The following is a 20,926-nucleotide window of genomic DNA, read 5'->3' as shown; positions in this document are numbered from 1 at the left end:
AGTGTGCCCGGCCGGTGGTGGGTGAAGGCCAGGAAGGCGCCAAGGGCGGCTGTCTGCCCGCAGCCGGGGCTGGGCAGCCACAAGGCCGGAGGAGGTTTGGAATGTGGGTCAAGCACTGCAAATCCAAGTGCTGGCTGGGGCCGTGAGCTCATCCAGATTACTTGGAAAAAATTCCATCTCTTGTGCTGGCTATAGATTTCAAAAATTTATTGGTTTTTTTAATCAGTCATGCCAGCACTTTCAGTGTAATAAAATGGCGTAGCTGTAAGTCTGTCCTGTCGTGCTCTGACATACTTTTATTTTACGAGGTGCCAGCAAATAGGTCCACAAAGGCAGCGGGATGTAGCCGTGCCTACTTCCTAGGCTGCTTCCCTTCCTGGGAATTCCTCAGCCTCCAGTTAGGTTGATGCGTGCCTCAGAAGGTGTGTGGGAAGCTCTAGGCGGTGGCGAACGGGTTTCCTAAAACGTGCGGGGAAAGGCCGTTGCGGTCAGTTGGAGTGATTCCAGCCTGGGGAGAGATTCCCTTGACCATGTGGTTAAACATAGCGCTTCTTTAGAAACAAGATGCACTGCCTTGCCTCTCACCGAATTCTGTGGGTGTTTGATTAAGCAAATGAGGTGTGGCTTGGGCCCTGTAATGAAGGATTAAGCCAGAAAGGGGTTAGCAGTCTTTAAATGTTCAGCAACAAATTCATGTGAATGTAATAGCTTGCATTTCAGAAGGATTTGTTGCTGATACCTTCTGTCATGTGTCTCTGTGGTTGTAATTTACTTGTAAAGATTAGTTACCTTGGAAATGAGGGAAAAACACGGTCCATTTCACTGTGAAAGCAACCTCCCCCTTCTAAAATAGAAATTAAAGTGACATTATTATGAAATAGATTTTTTTTTTTTTTCATTCCCAAGCTCTGTGTGTGTGAGCTTTGAGTTGAAATAGGCATCAAGGCAATAGTTTTAATCCTTGTGAGGTAGTAATGGGCTCAGGAACGTGTCTGCTTATGTGCCTCGTGTTAGCATGAGACCCATGTGTGTGCCAGCCTGTCTTACCATATACTTGATTTCTGTGGGGTGGGAACCTGGGGCATGTGGGCTAGCAAGGAGCTGTTGTGTGCTCCGGACAGGTCCCATGTGGGTGCAGCCTGGAGCCTGAGACCTGTGGCATGCCACAAAGTACACCTACCCGTCAACCACTTTTCATGGTTGCAGTGGGTCTATCAGGGCTTTCAGGTCTCCTTCTAACTGCTTACCTCTGCCTTCTGTGCCCCATAGCTGCAGATGGTCAGCTCTCCTGCCTTGCCAAATTCAACAGTTGCCTTTGAGACATGGTCTGTTTGCTTTTTCTCACCTAATACCTCGAAACTAAGAGGCTTGTAGAAAGCTTTGCATCTTCTCTGGGCTTCAGTATTGTTGTTTCAAAGTTTTAATTACTATTTCTCACTGAATAGCATTTTCCTAAAAAGAGGTTTTTCCTTTCCATATTGTTTCTGGATCCAAACCTGTCATTTACTATAAGAAGTATAATCTTTCATAGTGATTAATTACCCGTATGTTTTTATTCTATTCATTTTTTTTCCCATGGCACACTTGTGCAAAATGTTGCCACCTCTGATTGTAGATTGCTTATAAATAACATTTTTTTTTCTTTCTGTAACAAATGTTATCATTAGTGTTAAGCCCTAAAAGAATGACTTAGGGGCAATACCGTATCCTGTCATCTTCTCAACCTGTAATTGTCTTTGTTATTCTGTTCCAAGTAACACAAGTAAGAAAATTACTTCACTATAACTGTAACAAAATATTGCATCAATGAAATGGCTTTTGATCCCAGAAAGGCTAATATATAAAACATTTGCTAGTCTGATGCTGATCATTCAGTATCAAGTTGATTCATATCTAACATTTATTTCCTGTAAAATAAATTTCCTTTCACTACTGCAGCAAATAGTTAAAGTCTTCCCCCCTTCCTATTATATTCTGTTTCCCATCCCTATTAAAAGTTTGTGCCTTGAGGCCTACCAGCAGGGCATGCAATACCTACATTAAACCAAATTTAAAAGTAAGGGTGCTCCTGCTGCTAACGTCCTCAGATCACAGACATGCAAAATGAAGGAACTGGCAGCTGAAACTTTAATGGTAGGAAATGTAGACTGAATACTTGGGGAAAAAACACAGTAACTCTATATGACAAAAAAGTCCTATTAGCATTTATGTACTTCAAAATGACGAGCTAGACGATTCTACATAACTGTGGGGCTTTCGGCTTTTGTTTTAAGTAAAACCCTGTGTTGTAAGTATAGCATTACTTACATTTTTTATTCAAAGGATTGTTACTATTATGACCATGTATTATTTTGAATGTTAATAGAGTGCCTGTTGTTGCATTGCACACTGCATGTTCAATCACTTCTCCGTCTTATGTATTAATTTAAAATATTATTAATACTTGGACCTAGATAGCTTGAGGAAGCACAAGGAATCACATGCAAGTAAGGTTCTTGAATCAGTTGTCCCTGCAAATCAAAAGCACTTCAGTGAAAGAGAGAAAAACATTGAAAGTAAGATCATGACCATTCCTGTGCATTATGTCCTACTGAAGTAATGCTGATGTTTTTGCGAAACTGGAGTCCAGTTTTACACGTAATGCACTGGAAATAAAAGACAGTTGACTGGGAAGCAGCACAAAGATAAGAAACTGCATCACTGTGAAGACATTTTTTCAAGTAACGTTGATTTTTGTTGTTTGTTTTAGTTAAAATGAGTGTGTTGCCTCAAGCAATCCTACAAAGCCCAGGGGAGCATCCCAGGTTCATAGAGCAGACTGTTTGCCCCTCGTTAGACTTTGCAAGGTATGTACCTCTTTTCTTTCAGAATACCATTTTTACTATGAATAGCTTCAATCAGCTATACCAAGGTGACAAAGTATGTTTGCTTTTTTGCAATATTTAAAACTGCAAACATCAGAGGGAAGGAAATTCTCTCTTAGGGAAGTTTCGTATTTAAAAGGGGGAAAAAAACAAAATAGGAAGTGTGTTCTATTTCAGGTCAGTATTTCATCCCAGTATTTCAAAACCCCTTCAAGACCTGTAGGAAGTTATTTCCATTTAGCATTGATACAAATGCAGGTCATTGAAAATGTACTTATTTGGATGAAAAACAAGATTTTTTTTTCCCCCCATTCAGACACAAACCTGTTCGTGTCTCTGAAAATAAAATTGGCTTGAAAAACATTCACCTGTAATTAATAACTGAGAGAGTTAACAACAGTACCATAATACTTTCAAGGCATCTTCTTGCACATGCCTACATGGCTTTCCATTCCGTTGCACTTATTTCTCATCTTAGTTAGTTGTATCCATACATTTTTGTCTTGCTCTGTGAGTACTGCTGTCTCAGTTGCTACTCCTGCCTCACTATGCTTTTTCTCCTGGAATTGCTGCCATTTCAGAAAAAAAATGTGGTTATTTTCTTCTTCCTCCTCTTTGGGTTGTTTTTTGGGTTTTGTTCTGTTTTGGTTTGTGTGTGTGTCCCCCCATGTCGTGTGTCGTGTCCCCCCAGTGTTGTCCTTAGTCTTTGGCTGAAAGGTCTGGGGCATCTCAGAGTTCAGCAGCTGCATGCCCATGTGTAAAAGCAGTAAGGATGTAGAAACGTGGTATCCTTGGGCCCAGTCTTTCTGAGGGGCTTGTACTGATAGGTGTCCTCTCACACATTGGTAGAATAAGGATATGCAATGATGCCTTACAATTTTTATTTATTTTTTTTTAAATCTTTTATGGCTGGAGCTATGTTTTGCAGCCATCACTTTTTCCAGTAACTACACTGCTGGAGAAATTACCCCAGAGGTAGGTGGCTTGTTTCTTCCCTGTACTTGGGGAGCTTCGTGTTCAAGAAAATCATTCTACGGCAGTCCTATAAATGCTGTGCCTATTTGCAGAAATGAAATGTGTGATTCTGTAATGGTCTAGACCATGCTGTAGATGCCTAGTAATTAGAGCAAGACAAGCTCTATCATTTTCTTTGATAGGAAATTTTGAAAAAAATGGAGTCTGAGGTAACAGAATAGGCAGTGGGGATAGAAAGTTATGTGAGAATCAGTTTGGTAAAGCCAGTTGTATTTATCATGAAGTTTATTTCTAGAAAAAAAAATTAGTAGCTTTTTTTTTGCTGCATAGACTGGTAACAGACATAATTACAGTATGGTGTAAAATGTTAACTCCAGGATAGGTGTCCATTGGATTAAAATATATTTGTCTTTAATAAGTGAATGATTTAAAATTAAATAGGAGCCAATTTACAGGTGAAGTAGACTTTTTTTATAAACTATTTATGAAATGCAGTGAGTCATCATGGAAACACTGGAGAAAGAAGGTTATAGCAGTTTGGAAAAAGCAGGTGACAACTTCTGGAAGAAGAGAAACAATTAATGCCTCTTAGCCAGTGCCATCCTCACCTCATTTCTCTATTAAGAAACAACATCCATTCCGAGTCACAGTCTCGATTCTTCACATTCATTACTTCTTTGTTTTTAATTTTCATTGCATATAAGAAGCCATTTTAAATAATGATTATTTGAGTTGATGGAATTTTCTACTGTGTATTTTTTCCTATGTATCATCTGCCTGGTTTTTTTATGTGTTATTGCTACATTAACATAATTGATAATAACAGCCAGGATGAAATAAGTATTTATTATTTTTAGTAACTTAAATTCTTTATGATGCATGTCCATGTTTGTAGTTGCATCAGTCCAATATAGGGTATTACAGAACTTGGGTAAACAGTAATTGGTTTGCAAGTTGTTGCTTTTTTTTTTTTTTTCCCCCCCCCTGGGCTGTAGTTGTCTTTAAGTAATTGGTTTGCAAGTTGTTGCTTTTTTTTTTTTTCCCCCCTGGGCTGTAGTTGTCTTTAAGGTAGAGGGTGTTACCAATGAGTACTCAGAAATTTTTTTGTGGTTTAACCCCAGTCAGCAACCAAGGACCACACAGCTGCTCGCTCACTCCCCCGCAGTGGGATGCGGGAGAGAATTGGAAGAGTAAAAGTGAGAAAACTCGTGGGTTGAAGTAAAGACAGTTTAACAGATAAAGCAAAAGCTGCGCATGCAAGCAAAGCAAAACAAGGAATTAATTCACTGCTTCCCACTGGCAGGCAGGTGCTCAGCCATCTCCAGAAAAGCAGGGCTCCATCACACGTAATTGTTACTTGGGAAGAAAAATGCCACCACTCTGAATGTCCCCCACCCCCTTCCTTCTTCTTCCCCCAGCTTTATATGCTGAGCATGATGTCACACGGTCTGGAATATCCCTTGGGTCAGTTGGGGCAGCTGTCCCAGCCCTCTCCCCTCCCAACAACTTGTAGACCCCCAGTCTACTCGCTGGTGGGGTGGGTGAGAAGCAGGAAAAGCCTTGACTCTGTGTGAGCACTGCTCAGCAGTAATGAAACCATCCCTATGTCATCAACACTGTTTTCAGCACAAATCCAAAGCGTATCATTATGCCAGCTACTGGAAAGAAAATGAATTCAGTCCCAGCTGAAACCAGGACAACTAGTCAGCTTACCCTGCTCTGCCAGGTGCACAAGTAGCTGGGAGGGGACACAGCCAAGACAGCTGACCCAAACTGGCCGAAGGGGTATACCATACCATATGACGTCATGCTCAGTATGTAAACTGGGGGGAGTTGGCTGGGGGGCAGCAATTGCTGTTCGGGGACTGGCAGAGCATTGGTCAGTGGGTGGTGAGCAGTTGCATTACTTGTTTTTCCTGGGTTTTGTTTATCTCTCTCTCTCTCTCTCTCATTTTCCTTTTCATTATTATTATTATTATTATATTTTATTTCAATTGTTAAACTGTTCTTATCTCAACACTTAAGTTTTCTTACTTTTGCTCTTCAGATTCTCTCCCCCATCCCATGGGGGCAGAGGGTGAGCAAGTGGCTGTGCAGTGCTCAGTTGCAGACTGGGGCTAAACCGCGACACTAGCGTAAGCACTGCTTAGCACCAACTAAAATATCAGTGAGTTATCAATGTTTTTTCTCATACTAAATCCAAAACACATCTCTATACCCGCTACTATCCCAGCCAGAACAGAGACAAATTTATACCTTGACTATAAGGCAGGTGGCATTTTAAATTGTCTATGATTCTAGGGGCTTTTCCCGTGGTTGTTTTTTTTTATTAAAATACCTTTGAGAAGATAATGAGAAGGCATCAGGCTTTCCTTTGTTTCAGTCTGAGATGATTTTAACTGCAGTGTAGATTGAATTGGAGTGAGCTGATAGGAGTGCCTAGGAATTTGCTTGTTGTAGCTGACTGTTTCAGTCTGGGGGTTTGGACTCCCCTCCACACCCCCCCATATCTGGTGTGTTCTCTATGTGCTACTGATGTGCAGAAAGCTCATTTCTGCAGTCTTAAAGGACAAAGGTCAGCCAGGGGTTTTTGTGTTGTCTACTGAATACTTCATATTTAATTGCCCAGAGACAGCATTTTTCAATTTTTCTATTACCTTATATAAACCTATTGAATCTTGAAATATGTTTTACATCAGTTTAAAATACACAGTAATCACCTTATCTTCATTATCCTAATGACATTATGTATTTTCCTAAATTGTGAATATTTTGGTGTGAAAATTTTGATATTGATTACTTTTTTGTATTGATTATAACTGTATTTTTATGGCAATATCCATAAGGTGTATATTTTGCATGGTCAGCAGCAACTCATATGGCTTGTGTTATGTGCAGCTTGAAAGCATAAGCCTCTGTTGGTGCAGCTCAGTAGTAGTAAATTCTGGAACAAATTTAAATGCCCTATTTGTGCCGGAAGTTTTCACTATTACATTGTTTTAAAATCCGACATGTCAAAATATCTCTACACTGCTTAGCTATTTTGTTTTCATTTAAATGAACTTCATGAAGTGTCTTTGGTATTCTCAGAGCAATAAGGAGCATGACACTTATATTAGCTAACATTATGAAAAGAATTTACTCTCATCCTTGTAATGAAAGACAGCAGTGTAATACAGACAGAGAAAGAGGAAAGTAATAGATTTATGTGGAACACTAATGTTGAATTTCTTTTATCTTTGAGTGATTAACCAGACAATCTTTATGCTCTTTTAAAGAAGAATAAAAATAAATTCTCATTACTTTTATAAAGATAATATCCTCTACGGTTGGGATATCAGGATCTATTTAAATGCACTTTATGGTCAGTAAGTGCATATTACCCTTAAAATTGAAGGCATCCTTTGTGTATCAGACTGGAGATGCAAAGAGATGCTGGCTCAAGTGAAAGGTGAAATGATGTACAGTTCAAATTTTAAAATTGGATCCATGCATCCTGAAATTTGCTGTTTATTTTAACGCCCTTTGGACTACCACCTTAGTGCACCACCTTTTGCAATATACTGCTCAAACTGTAGAAAGCTGAGAGCAGTATAAAAAGTCTGCATTGCACTAAGGAAAACATTCTGTGTTGGGTTTGGGATATTTTTGTTGATTTTCTTCTTTTTAATTTTGAAAAAGTTAAATACAAAATAGACTGGACCACTCTGGTCCACACTGATAATGCAAAAATGTAACAGTTCTGCTTCAGAAAAAAGTTTAAATATAGGTAGCTTAATCAATTATTATTGGTTTAGCTAATACACATTTTCTTCTAGTTTAGACAGAAATATCAGATAACCAGGTCCTTGAAAGCTAATACCCACTCTGTTTTGTTTCAGAAATAAAGATTTGAAATAGCTACAGACCAAAAAATTAAAAAGATATTTGTATGTGTTTATAGAATGTCTGATATATTACTTTGTCAATATTTCAGTATTTAGCTCTACTTGGCAATACTAATATATTATACATGCTGCAGAATTCTATGTTAGCACCTCACAGTGTTTCTTTTAATTTTTTTCATTTAAATTTAGGATTCATTTGATCAAAGACAAAGATGGCATAGATGATTATTTGGCGAAGAATATCAAAGGGTTGTCAAAACAAGAAGCTGCCGCGTAAGTTGGCTTTTTTGAGGCATTTTAACATCCATAAGTTTATTGTTTCCTTTGTTTCTAGTCATCATAATCATTTAAATTTAAAGTTCCCTAGGCCCTACCCTTTTTAGTGGAACTTGGAATTTAAAAATTGAAGTTGATATTAAATAATGATAGTTCATTTCTCCTGATCTTGAATATATCAAAGCATTTAACTCCTTGGTTTTACTAATTTGTATATTTACTGAAGTATTATATCACATTTGTAACATTATTATTAAATTCTGTCATTAATTATATTTGAAACTGTGTTCTTTTCTTTGCTTTTTTTTTTTCCTTTGTGCCTCTGTGAAATATGTCCTCTGGGGTGGAAGCTTAGGATACCAACACATACGTTCTTGTAATTTTGAATTATTATTTAGCCAAGCCCAAGCGCTGACTTCCGCAGTGAAGCATTTAATACACCATTAGTTATTTAAAAACCTAATGAATGAAAGAAATCTAGATAACTTTTGATTTCTTACAGCTGAGTTATTTACATTTAGACGTTACAAGAGACTATGACTGACTTATTCTTCTGGAGTCTTTTAACAGATCTGGGGTTCAGCACCATCAAAATTAATGAAAGAATTCTAACAAATCTGAATTGCTGGTTGCTTAAGTGAGATGATTTATTTATTTCAATATTTAAATAATAAAAAGATGCATATACAAGGGCTCTAGACACCTTAACAATTAATATTGCAAGATGATCCTTGCAGCATAAAAACATTCTATCAACCAGAGAGGAATTCGACCAGCTAGTTTCTTGCAAAATGTGCTTCTTTTCTCCTCCCTAGCCTAAGAATGTACCTGCAAAACTTCCCTAAAAGCTTTCAAATTAAAATCTAGAAAATTCCCAAATTTGAGATAAAGGGTAATAACTTCAGCAGTGTTCTGAAACCATACCATATAATAGTCAGCCAGCAGACACACTTTCCTTTCCTGTGATACATGTCTCATTTACCTTTATTGTTACAATGGTAACATGATAAAGCTAAGAAGTGTTCTGACTGTCGGTACAAAGATTGTAACGTACCTGGTCGGATGATCTAGGAGAGCAATCTGCTTAAAGCAAACTTGTACCCCACTTCTTTTATTTGAATTAAGTGTAGGTTCAAAGATGATGGACTAAAGATTAGATCAATGATGGAATTGGGCAGGACCTTCTCAATATGTCATCCTAGGGTCTGCAAAGTTCAATTTGTTCCTTTGTTTCTGTAGGAGGGACTCTGTTATCATGGTCACAGTCTTTGGGAGAGAGCAGCCTGACAGTGACAGGAAAGTGAGTTAGGTGAGGTAGGGGGAAGTGCCACATTACTGCTCTGTGAGTACATGTGGTTGATGTAGGACAGTTACCTTTGATCATGCTGTCCTACTAATCATGCTAGGTGTCATAGCTGGTTTAAATATTCCCTGCGTAAAGAGAAGGAAGCTAAGACTGGTCTTTGACTTGGTCACATTCTGCACGAGCTGGACCAGCGTAAGGAACAGATCCTTCCCGAGCAAATGCTGTGCTGACAGAGGTCCTGTCCCCTGAAAAAAGGGTAGCATAGTTGTTCTGTGAGGGGAGAAGTATCAGACTTCAGGGAGCAAGCACAGAAACAAGTACGTTCACTGATTGTCACCCTAGTTCCGTACCAGCTATGCAGTGCTGCTGTAGTCATTGCGCTACAGCAGTTGTTGCAGACTGACTTGCCTTCCCAGTGAATCATTTCAGTCTTTGGCCCCAGTGGATTTCCATAGTACGCACACCATGCTAGGGACAGAAATGTCCTCTCTGTGATTACACAAGTCACTGCTATTTTAGGAAGGCCTTGGGGCTTCAAAGAGCATTTTACAGCTCTGATTTGATCAGGTCAGCTTTTTACTGCTATTAAAAAAAAAAAGAAAAAAAAAGGAACAAACAAAACAAAACAAAAAAAACAACTCAAAAAATCCTCCTATACAATTTCTCTTTTTATATCCAAACCCTGAGTCTGGGGGTTGTGGAAAAGAAAACCAGCAAGGAAATCCACAATGAAGTGAGAATTTTGTCATCTGTTCTGCAATACCTACACAAAGTGTGGTGTTCCCTTACTGCTTTGTAATGTGCTGTTTTTCAAAGTTATCAAAGCCTCTTAGAAGATTAAACTGAAATGTCATAGGTATTTTTCTATGGAATTTTTTTAAGTACATATTTTAAAAGATTATGTTCATGATCTGTGTATTTAATTATTCTCAGAATTTTAGCTTTTGATAATAGCTCAGCAGTTACAAAATTTCTATAGTATGTGATTTACTAATGCTGTTCCATAAACCTGCTATAATCATTTGAGAACAAACAAATGGTAACAAACTAGCAGCTACACAGTTGTATTAATACTAGGCTAATCTAGTTATAAAAAACTAAACGCCTCAACTGTAATTTTAAACCAATTTATAAATTAAGGCAATGCCATATCTGTAAATAATTTTACTGAAATCAATGTTGTGCTTTGTATGTCTCAGCAGACAACAGATATTTTTATTTTTAAAAGTGTGAGAAATGGCTTATAATATGCTGTGCAGTTTTTTAAAATATTGTTTCCATTCCAGAAGTAGAGTATTGCATTTCTTTATAAAAGGACAGGATATCTTTCTCTTACCACCTAAATATCTGTACTTTTGTTTAATATGGAGGCTAACTTAATAAGTTAGTCATTATTTTGTCAAGACAAATTCTTATAGCCACTCTCCTGCTTAATATTAAGCAACCCCCTTTTTTTGGTGCATGTTACACAGATAACAAATTTATTACCTCCTAAATAAAGGAAAGTATCGGTAGTATCACATTTATGGAAACAAGCAACATTTTTTAAAGCTGTTTCCTAAAATTGTATCCTTCACAATCTTTAAAATTAAGATAAGCTACTTTCTTCATAACTGAAGGAAAAGAAGTTGCAATTATCCTTCTATTACACAGTATTGTACTCTGTTCCAAACTTCAGTAAATGAGAATAATTCTGTTAAGTGTGTTATGTTATAATCTCATTTTTGTGTGGAAAAATGTGGAGATGTTTTTCATTTTTTTTCTTTGTAATAATTCTTTTGTCCCAGGGTGATACAATAGAAGAGGAAGAAAAGAACGTGCTTAAGAAACATAGTACTTTAATTATATTAAAATAGGATATTGCTTTAGTTTTTTCATTGATTTTTTTTTGTTTCCTTCTCTAAGACTTTAACTTGAAATAAGAGGTGAATGCAGTGTAAGCAGCTGGAAATGGAAAAAAGTAAAGGTGCCCATTAATGCAGAATGTCACTGCTGTCTTGCCAGAGAATTAGGCTTTTGTAAGCTTATGAGGAGGTTGGCTGATTCCACTGGCCTTCAGTGTGCTTTCCCTGATACTTTCTGGTTTTGATCTTGACTCTCCAAACTGTTAATGGCTCAAAATCAGGTTGCAGTATAAATTAAAAATTGTCCTTATGACTGATCTAAGAGTCAAAAAGTTTATGATGAGTGGTGAAGTAAGGCATTTTCCATCAAGAGATTGATTCCAGGGTTGAATCTTCAAATGAGTTTGGAGCCTAGAATGGACCAGAATTTGATATTGTCATTCATGTTTCCTCATCTTTTTGTCAGGGCGAGAAAGATCAGGTAATAGTTCTCTCCTCTTCATACAAATTAAAATTGTCCAAAGATGACCATATCATCAAAAAAAGAGTTAAAAACTAGAAATAGAAAATTTTGAAATCTTTTTGGCGAGCAGAACAGCTTTCTTTAGTAGTAACAACAAAATATTACGTTAGTGATACTACTAGATGTATTTTGGTAAATCAGATGATGGAGTTTTAGTGTCCTCACTCAAGACTCATTGATAGTCAGATGATATCTAAATTATTATACAGAGACAGTACAGGCCGACCTAGATGTGCAGAAAATCTGTATTTGTGTTTTCTGCCTTGTGAGTGGTCTATCAGAGTGTTATGGAAAGCTTGCCTTGAAAAATTTGTGTCAGTAAAGACATGCTTTAATACGACTTTTTCAGGCAGGAGATAAGATTATCTTATAGGCATTCAATCATATGCTTTTGAGATACAGTGGGTTGTTCTCCTTACAATTCACCAGAAGGCTGGTCCACTTCAAGATTATCGGGAATGCAAAAAGGCAAAGGTTTTCCTTTTCAGGTGGACTGTGACCCCCAGAGCAATTGCCAGCCATCTCAGCTAATACTGGGAAGATCAATTATTAAACTACTTTGCAGATTGTTTACTGAAAACTGGAATATAATGTTTTTGCTCTAGGAGTGATGCCTGGTGAATATTGTAGCAATTTTTTGCTTCCATAAACTTTTGTCCTTCTCTGCAAAAAGAGCAAAGGGGTTTTCACCTAGGTTTAACTGATCCAGAGGACGAGGTTAATCACACCATATAATCAATGGAAATAATTAAGAATAAGTCATTTGATTAGTTGAGCCCCAATATTACTTTTCAAGCACCTATTCCTTTCCATTGCTTATATAGAGAGCTTAGGGTGACCAGCTCAGATGTAGACATGTACATTTACTGCTGAATCCCACACTGGAGGTCTATTGAATTTTGAAAGCTGAAAAAAGTTCAGGTAGAACTCTTCGAGAGCTGCATTCACTAATGCCCTCCCCCTCAAGTTTCTGCTGGTTTCAGTGTCGGTATCAGCTAGGTAGAGTTAAGGAAAAAAGATGTAGGAAAATCTAATGAGGAATTAAGTGTTAGTGCTCCAGATAAGTTTGTGGAAATAAAAGATTTCTTTCCTCCATCCTTACTTCTTCTACCAGTTGGTATCTGAATATTCAACCCCCATCTGTCCTCCAAGACTGAAGAGGAAGAAACTTCCTCTAATTGAGGCCAGGATGATCTGGAGAGTCCACTGAGGGAGAAGAATGGGGTTGTGGGCTGATGGAGAGCCTAGCTTGAAGGGTGTTTTATTCTTTGTTTTCATCATAGCTATGATGGACTAGTAAACCCTACTGTTAGACTGGGCTGTTAGATCTGATCTTGATCTCTGTGAATACATCATTTAAATTGTGAGAGTTTTGGTACTCATCTTTATTTGCTTTTCTATTTGTCCTTATTCTAGTCTTTTGTGTCGATGTTCAGCTTCCTTAAAGAACTGGCCCACAAATAGCCAACTGCAATTTCGATTGATCCAGACTTTTTAGTAGCTGTCACATCTAACAAATAAATTAATGATGTGGCTTCATAGGTGACCTATGAAATCTTTTACTCAATGAATAGATTGGGACTTTTTTTTCATTGAGAGGTCATCATACTGCCATGTTTTCTTTTTCACAACCTGAAATCTTTACTGGGGCTTCCCAATTTGAACATGCATAATTTAGGCTTGGGAATTTTGTGTTGTAGGGTGGATTTGACCATTTCTGTGTTATGGAGTGAGGCGCTCAAGGGACAGGGGAGGGGCACTGCCAAGAATAAGGGTTAGGAAAAATGTCTTGTTGGTGTGAGGTTAAGGCAAGGAAGGAGGAGGGGCAGCTGCTATTACTAGAAAGCTTGCAAAAGGCAATTTCAGACACAGGCAGATAATGTGTAGGTGCAGATACGGCTTTTCCCTTGTATTTCAGTCCTTGATTGTACAGTACTTGGATCTAGTGATGCACTGATTTGAACTGCTTCCATTTCTTCTGTGTATAACACCATGAAGAGGGAGAGAGGAGAGCTCAAGGCAGCTAAAGAAGGACATAGCAGCAGAAGGAGAGGGAAGCAAACTGCTCTTTCCTAGTCCCAGCAAGATTTTGCTGTTCTTGCTTTTGTCAATATTTGGATATGACCTGTGAGCACCTTATGACCTTCTTCTTGCACATTACTCTGGTTGAGAACAGGTGGAATGTTGTGTCAACTCATTTACATTTTATGAGGAAATTTCTTCACTTTTAAATACTAAAAACTATGGAACAGGGTAAATCGGAGCCAAAGAAATGTATCCTTTCATAGTAAAAGAAATTTTAAATTAAGGCACTCTATCCCAAACTCCCTGCTGATTGTGGAAAGGGAGATGGCACAAGTCACTTATTGAGCTAGTTGATAAATTTTAAATTTCTTTCACAATATTATTTAAATATGTATTTTTTTCTGTCTGAATAATTCCTAACAATCTTGCCTGCCATGACCAGGATTCAATGTTTATTAAACAACTTTCAAAAAGAGATTTTAGCACTTAGAGGCACACATTCTTTTTGGTCAAATGAATGATCTCTGCAAATTCCAGCCCTGATAAACATATTATTTAGTGTAATTAGGCAGTGATCTAAAGAACAGAACTGTGTGGGAAGTGAATGGTTTGCCTTTCCTAAAGAAACTTCTCTGTGCGTTTGTGTAATGTGAAAGGTTTTTCTTGAAAAGGTTAAAAAAAGTTCTAATCAACTTCTGTACATTATGTAGAACTTCATTTTCTAAACTCTGCAAAAGAAAGTTTCATATTTAATGGGAAATCATGAATTATTCCATTTATTATCTACTTCCTCCTTTCAAAGACATGATCTGGATAAAAGGCGGGGTGAATAATTTCAAAAAATACAATACATTTTTAATGGGAAGGTGCAAACTACAGATTCTCATGACTATTAGCAAGTATAGAGGAAACAGAATTTTACTTGCAAAAACTCATCAAACTCTTGCAAAGATAAAATACATGACATACTTTAATAAAGAAGAACACAGTGAGCTGAAGGTTTTTTTTTTATGTAACTTGTTGTTTTTACTAAGTTTGGTCTTATGGTTTTCTAGTGCTTTCATTTCTCAATAGTTCAACAATATTTACTGCTGAAGATAACGTCAAGCAATACACAACTGACTTCTGTTTTTAAAACACTCCACAAAGGTGAAGCATCTCTAACATATAAGAAGAGTCTGAAATAAGGACAGACAGTCTAACTTGCCTTGGTGAGATCATGACTTCCTAGTAATTCTCACAGTGAATCCTCCCGAATTGTGTAAAATCCTCTTTTCTTTTCCTCTTAATCTCGGTGTGGTCTGTTTGTCCTTAGACTACTAAGTTCTGTTGGGGACTTGGATGTGGTATCATAAACAAAAGCAAAAATACTGTGGGCATTGTTCACAGCAATAGTATATAAATGCATAGGGATTTATGATAATTCATAGCATCAGCTTGAGAAGATACAGAAAGTAAATAATTATGATTATCTTTTTCTAAAGATAATTTTGCACACTGAAAGAAACCTGCAGAGAAATTTAATGACTTCTCTGATATCATGCATATCACATGGAAAGGGTTGCAAACTCAGAAGTTTCTGGCTCTCAGTCCATTAGGTCAGCTCTGAAATAAAAGGGGAAAGTTGAGAAATACTTCATTTTGATAAATAACAGTCCATAAAATATGGTTGGAATTCCTTTTTGTTAATGAACATAATTAATTTAGAAAGAAAAGCAGAAAGATTGATGAAGATAATGGATTTTTTTTCTGATTATGCTTGAAATAATCACAGGTGTGTGTGCTCTTGTATGAAGAACATTTTTATAAGAGTGGCACCTTTATCTTTATTTTTAGTGCTTTCTTTGCATTTATGTTTAGGGACAGAATGTTCCCAAAGTTCATTGCTAAATTTATATTTCCATTTTCTGGGTTAATGAGGATTCTTAATTATTACAGTACTTACATTCATTTTAAAATACTTTTTCTGTGTCATCCTTTGATGTTTATAATTGATTAATTTTTCATTCTTTGTAGTATTAAAGTGGCAGTGTAGCTTTGAACAAAAGGAAGCAAGTTCAATATATGTGTTCTTTGCGGGATCCTGCTGACAGGTTATACATCCACCTTTGCATGATTCAGGTTAAAGTGTGGTTTGGCAACAGTAGGAGACTGTGAGGCAGTAGATGAAAAAATACTGCGTTAATTATGCTGAAAGTTATGCTACCTATATATATGTAGTATAAAGTACCTATGTATTTATTTTCTGTTATAATTTATTTTCATCTTTCTATTAGTAGTTCTGAATACATAGCTCTATAAACCTTTTCTTACTTGAAAAAAAAATCTGAATTGTTACAAAAGGCAATTTCAAATATATGTTCTTCCCTTTCACGATACGTACAAATTGTCATGCAACATTTTTGATTTACTATTTAGAGTAGGGAATTCCTTTTATAACATTCAGGGGGTTTGTGGATTTTATGCTTTTTGTATTAGGACATTAGCTATTGCATCTTTATAATTTGGAATTAAAAGCCATGCATGCCACCCCAATATAATTTAATTCTCAGCCTTAGTAAACAAATATTCTGATGTGTAAGCTAACCGTCTATTACTACTTAATGGCATTTACTGTACTTTCTTATCTTTCTTTAATGAGATTGCTATAGTCTACAATTTAACATATTACCATCCCGTAAATATTTCATTAAAAGAAAAGTATTTAAATGGACAGTCTTTAAACTAGGATTAAAGAGGGCTGTGCCCTGATTCAGTTAAATAGCTTTGTATCAGTAGCAGTATGTGGTGAAAATGTGCTGAGTACCTTGACCAACTGAGGGCTTGACTCACTAAAATACTTAATATGTAAATTTTCACACCAAACTCAAATACTCAGACGACTCGGATATATTTCCAAGTTAGCCATGTACCTAACCTGGTTGAATTGCAGCCCAGACACCTGACAATATAGGTTTCAACAGTGTGAGTGCATGGTTTTATACCACTGTAACCTAGATCGTAGCATCCCTGAATGCGATAGTCAAATCTTCAGCTTCCACATTTACCGAGTATTTGCATAAGTGCTTTTTGTCTTCAGCGATGCCCTGCAGAAGTTTTAACTATATATTAGGTGTGGGTCACTATCGGTGTTGCAAAATTGTTACAGTTTTTGGCTGTCTAACTATAACTAAATAATAATTGCTCTTTCAATTCCTAGGCAGAGCAGCCTGGAGTTACAAGCTCTTACAGCATGCTTGGCTTTTTGGTGTTTCTACTTACTGCATAAATTTTTTCAAATTTTAGTGAGGAAATCCTGCTGTCTCCTTCTTTATGCTGTGTTTGTTTGCATATAGGTTAAACACAAAGTAGCTAAGTATTCACATACTTGATGTAATTTTAATTTTCCTGGAAATTTATAGACAGAAAGTGTAGGGGGTGAAGTAAAATGCATTTGTTTATTTAAATTTAAGCAAAAATATCTTGATTCTTTTTTCATAATTTTGTGATCCTTCTCCGAGGCGTTTGTATCAGTCATTGACTTGCCAACTGCAGAAGGAAATCCCAAGTGTTTGAAACCTATTTGAATACAGTTTTTAAACATTGTAATAATTGGTAGAGTAATTATTTTACACTGGAAGTACACTTTAATATTTTATATACTACTGTTGTTTAATCCATGCCATTTTGTGCTTTACAAAATGGGATTGCTACAGTACACTTGTATTGTAATCAGCAGCTGGCATTAACCTATAATACAATTAAATCCTACAAAATCTGTAGATACGGACAAAAAAAAAGTCATCTGAAAACAGTAGGCTTTTGCACATATTTTGCATGCCTATAATTGACCACACTGGACAGGAGACATAGAGAATTAAGCCCATGATAAATAATTCTGTTATGCTATCCTGACTATTTTGATTATTTCTAACACCAGTACCTGCCTCTTGGCCTCTTAATTTCTTTTCTCTTTTCTTTCTTCCAGTGTAAAGGGTAGAATACAAATAACCTTGTTCAGCAGTATTTTAAGTTAAAGGGCATGTGCAATGGTACTGTCCTGATCTCCCAGCACTGCTTAAGAGTCTTGTAAAAGTACAATACCATCACACAGGAAGGTCCTCGGGATTGCAACAACAGTGTAATTTCATTAGCCTCGCTGAAGATTAGCAGTGATGGTTTCTGCACTGGCAACGGCAGATCAGAATCAGGTTTCTATGATTCCTCAGCACGACTCTAGATTGTTTTAGAATAGCAATGATAATAATAAAAGAAATCCGTATAAGAAAAATAAGTAGCTGTATAGTTTAAGAAAAGTAAAATGCCCGTAGCGATATCCAGGTACACTTCAAGCACAGTGTTAGCAGCAGCAGTGCCTTTTCAAGCTCACAGATCCGCGTTCAATAAATAGCTGCTTCCACCTGTGCGATATTATACTGGATGAACTCATCAGCTATACTCTGGTACCACTATAATGGCAACTTTAACTTTCGGTGGTTATTCATGTGGTGCTGAAAAATTCTTGTGGTGCTGAAAAATTCTTCTGGCCCATGCCCCTTGCCCCCCCCATGACACACATGCTGAAGCGCACAGAATTTTTCAGCACCTCCTACACAAAACACCGCATCACGTAACTGCTGGTGTGGGACAGATGCAGGACACCCGCCCAGACCCCCCCAGTGGGCCTCATTTCAGTGTTTCACCCAGCCCGCGTAAGCAAACTCTGTGCAACATCACCAGGGTTTCAGTAATGAGATGAGCGTTCGGTCAGAGGGGCAGTGGCTTCTCAGCATCGTCTGTGTTTGGGTTAAGCGTTATGGGTTTCATCTGTCGCATCTCAGGGATTTAAAAAAAAAATAAATAAACCCAATCTGCTTTAAATTAAAAACGGATTCATTGGTCCCTTTGTTTTAACCATAAATGCATAGATACGCTCCAGACTTCATTACAAATAATTTGTTCTAGAAATGACATCTGAATTCTTTTCTCCTGGCACGCGCGTATGGTCAGTCGGGGGGGAAGAGGAGGCGAGGTTTGTATTCCTGTCACGCGGCGGCTTTAAAATTGAAGGCAGCTAACGTGGCACAGCTGCCCGCGCCTTCCAATTGCCCCAGTTTAAGCGGGCAACCCTCGCCTGCTTTTGGCCCTCGGCTTTAGTGGCACCGGGAGCGGCCGGGTTGAGGCGGCGGGGGCTGCAGTTTTGCACATTTCCAGTAGATGCCCCCAGAGACCATTAAACCTCGCGAACGCCTCCCCCCGACCGAGAGGCCGGGCTGGTTTTATCATTTTCCTTCTGGAAGTAACGCAATTGTTCAAAGGAAACCTAAAATCGGTGCGGATGCAACGCAGAGAAGCAAACTTAGGTGTTTAACCATGTATCATCGCTTATCAGGTGGTAAGGTTGAAAAGGTTTAGCGTAAACCAGCTTATCAACGTAGCAGGAACATACTGCTAACGGTTGGATTCTATAGAAGAAATCATGTACGCTGAATTAGGTATCGGGTTTTGATATTGAGACTGGAAATAAAGTACCCTTCGACTGTGTAAAGCGTGAGATGTTCTGTTTAACCTCTCATTTTACATGCCGCGTGACATCGTGAAAAGCAGTACGCTAAAAAGATCGTGAGGACTGAGGGTTTATAGCTTACCTCAAGATATTAGGAAAAGTTTTCTGCTGCCACCTACACTGCTCCTCTGTTCAAAAGCCCTGTTTGCCAGGGAAAAGGACATTTTCGCCTGGAACCACTTCCACAACTGAAACCATTTCAGAACTCATTGCAGCGTCAAGCGCTCTGAGGCGTCGCAGATACCATTCATCCCCATAATATCATTCATTTCTAGCCCTGTTTTATTGCTTGTGTGTGATCAGTCACTTGTGGCTTACATACTGTAGACACTAAAGGAAACAATAGTATTATTATTTTGCGCTTTGTATATTTTCTGGTTTTAAGTGTGAGTGATAACTTTTGTCTTTGTGCCTGTAGAAATTGAATGGTTATACTGTAGATAGCTTCATTGCTTGTGAGTTAAAATCAGTTATCTTTGCCTAAGAAAAACATGTGCTCTGTACCGTATGATTACTTCAGCATTATTTCAATTTCTTTATTAATTGGGATGGGATTCACGAAAAGGATATGGACACTGATTTTTAAAACCGACCCATTTTACTGTACGTTTTGCTTTCCTGTATTGGTTTGCTAGTAACACTGTCTTGTGGGGAAAATGTGTTTTGACTTCAAGAAAAATGCATGATTCTACAGGAAATAACATGTTAGGTGGACATAGGTTTTCTATTTATACAAATATCGGTACTGTGCTCAGTGAGTATGCAGTGAGTGGTAAAAATTAACTGAATGACATTTTGTTTGGTCACTGTGAATATATTTTAGTAGGACTTTCTTGTTTACTTCCAATACACCTAAGGATCTAATGCATGCACACATATACACAAATACAGATCACATTATAGAAATAAATATGCATGTATGTGTGTCTGCTATGCAGATTGTTATTCCACCGCTCTGAGTTACGTTGCTGTAGGATTCACTCCTCGGCCTATGGAAGTTGGTAGGAATTTTTTACCTATATTCTTCAAATTTTTTTAGCTAGATAGAATTTTAAAACAGAAAAAATGAAGGATTCCTCATACAGAGTAGGGAATACATTGTATGGTATTAACATAATTTCTTTACAGTATTTTTTGGCTATATACTGTGCATCTGATATGACAAATATAGCATATTCTGGCAAATTAAAATTTAAGTATTTAAAGATATTTCTCATTTCCTTCTCTAAGATAGATGTTGCAAATGTTTTCTGGTACAGAATAGTTCTATATTTTCCCTTGTCTCTGTGAACAGTGTGGGCTTTTCAACCTCAAAAAACATCTATTTGTATATTAAACAAAAATTTTATACTGTCTAGTCTAAATTGTATCAGGATTTTGTAATATTTTTGTGTTCAGTTCTGTAACTGAAATGTAAAAAAATACATGTGAAGGATTAATGTGCATCTATATAGTGATTAATATATTTTATATTAATAGTATTAAATATTAAATAATACAGATTATTTACGTCTTACATTTCACATTACTCTTTATTTCATTGACATCTAACTAAGAAGTTTTTCACACTGCTTACATCTTATTAGCATTGTTAAAGAACTGCAGTAGCTCTTTTTAGGCTAGAAGTAGTCATCTCATTAAGCTATTGTTTAGCATGAGGTCATCTGAATTTATTACACAC

The 20,926-nt window shown here is 37.2% G+C and overlaps 1 protein-coding gene across 1 annotated transcript in view; it reads left to right on the top strand.

Moving 5' to 3' along the window:
• Positions 1–2,754: 2,754 nt before the first annotated feature.
• TTC29 (tetratricopeptide repeat domain 29) overlaps positions 2,755–20,926 on the top strand; it is an 85,647-nt gene continuing 67,475 nt past the window's right edge. Inside the window, exons 1-2 of the mRNA XM_035899196.1 lie at positions 2,755–2,846; positions 7,916–7,999. Coding sequence (XP_035755089.1) covers positions 2,755–2,846; positions 7,916–7,999 — 176 coding nt within the window. The remainder of the gene's footprint in view (positions 2,847–7,915; positions 8,000–20,926) is intronic.

This window comes from Egretta garzetta, unplaced genomic scaffold (assembly GCF_000687185.1).
Source record: "Egretta garzetta isolate BGI_Z169 unplaced genomic scaffold, ASM68718v1 scaffold258, whole genome shotgun sequence".
Taxonomy (NCBI): Eukaryota; Metazoa; Chordata; class Aves; order Pelecaniformes; family Ardeidae; genus Egretta; species Egretta garzetta.
Note: the sequence above shows the minus strand (reverse complement) of the source record. Positions and strands in the feature narration are given on the sequence as shown.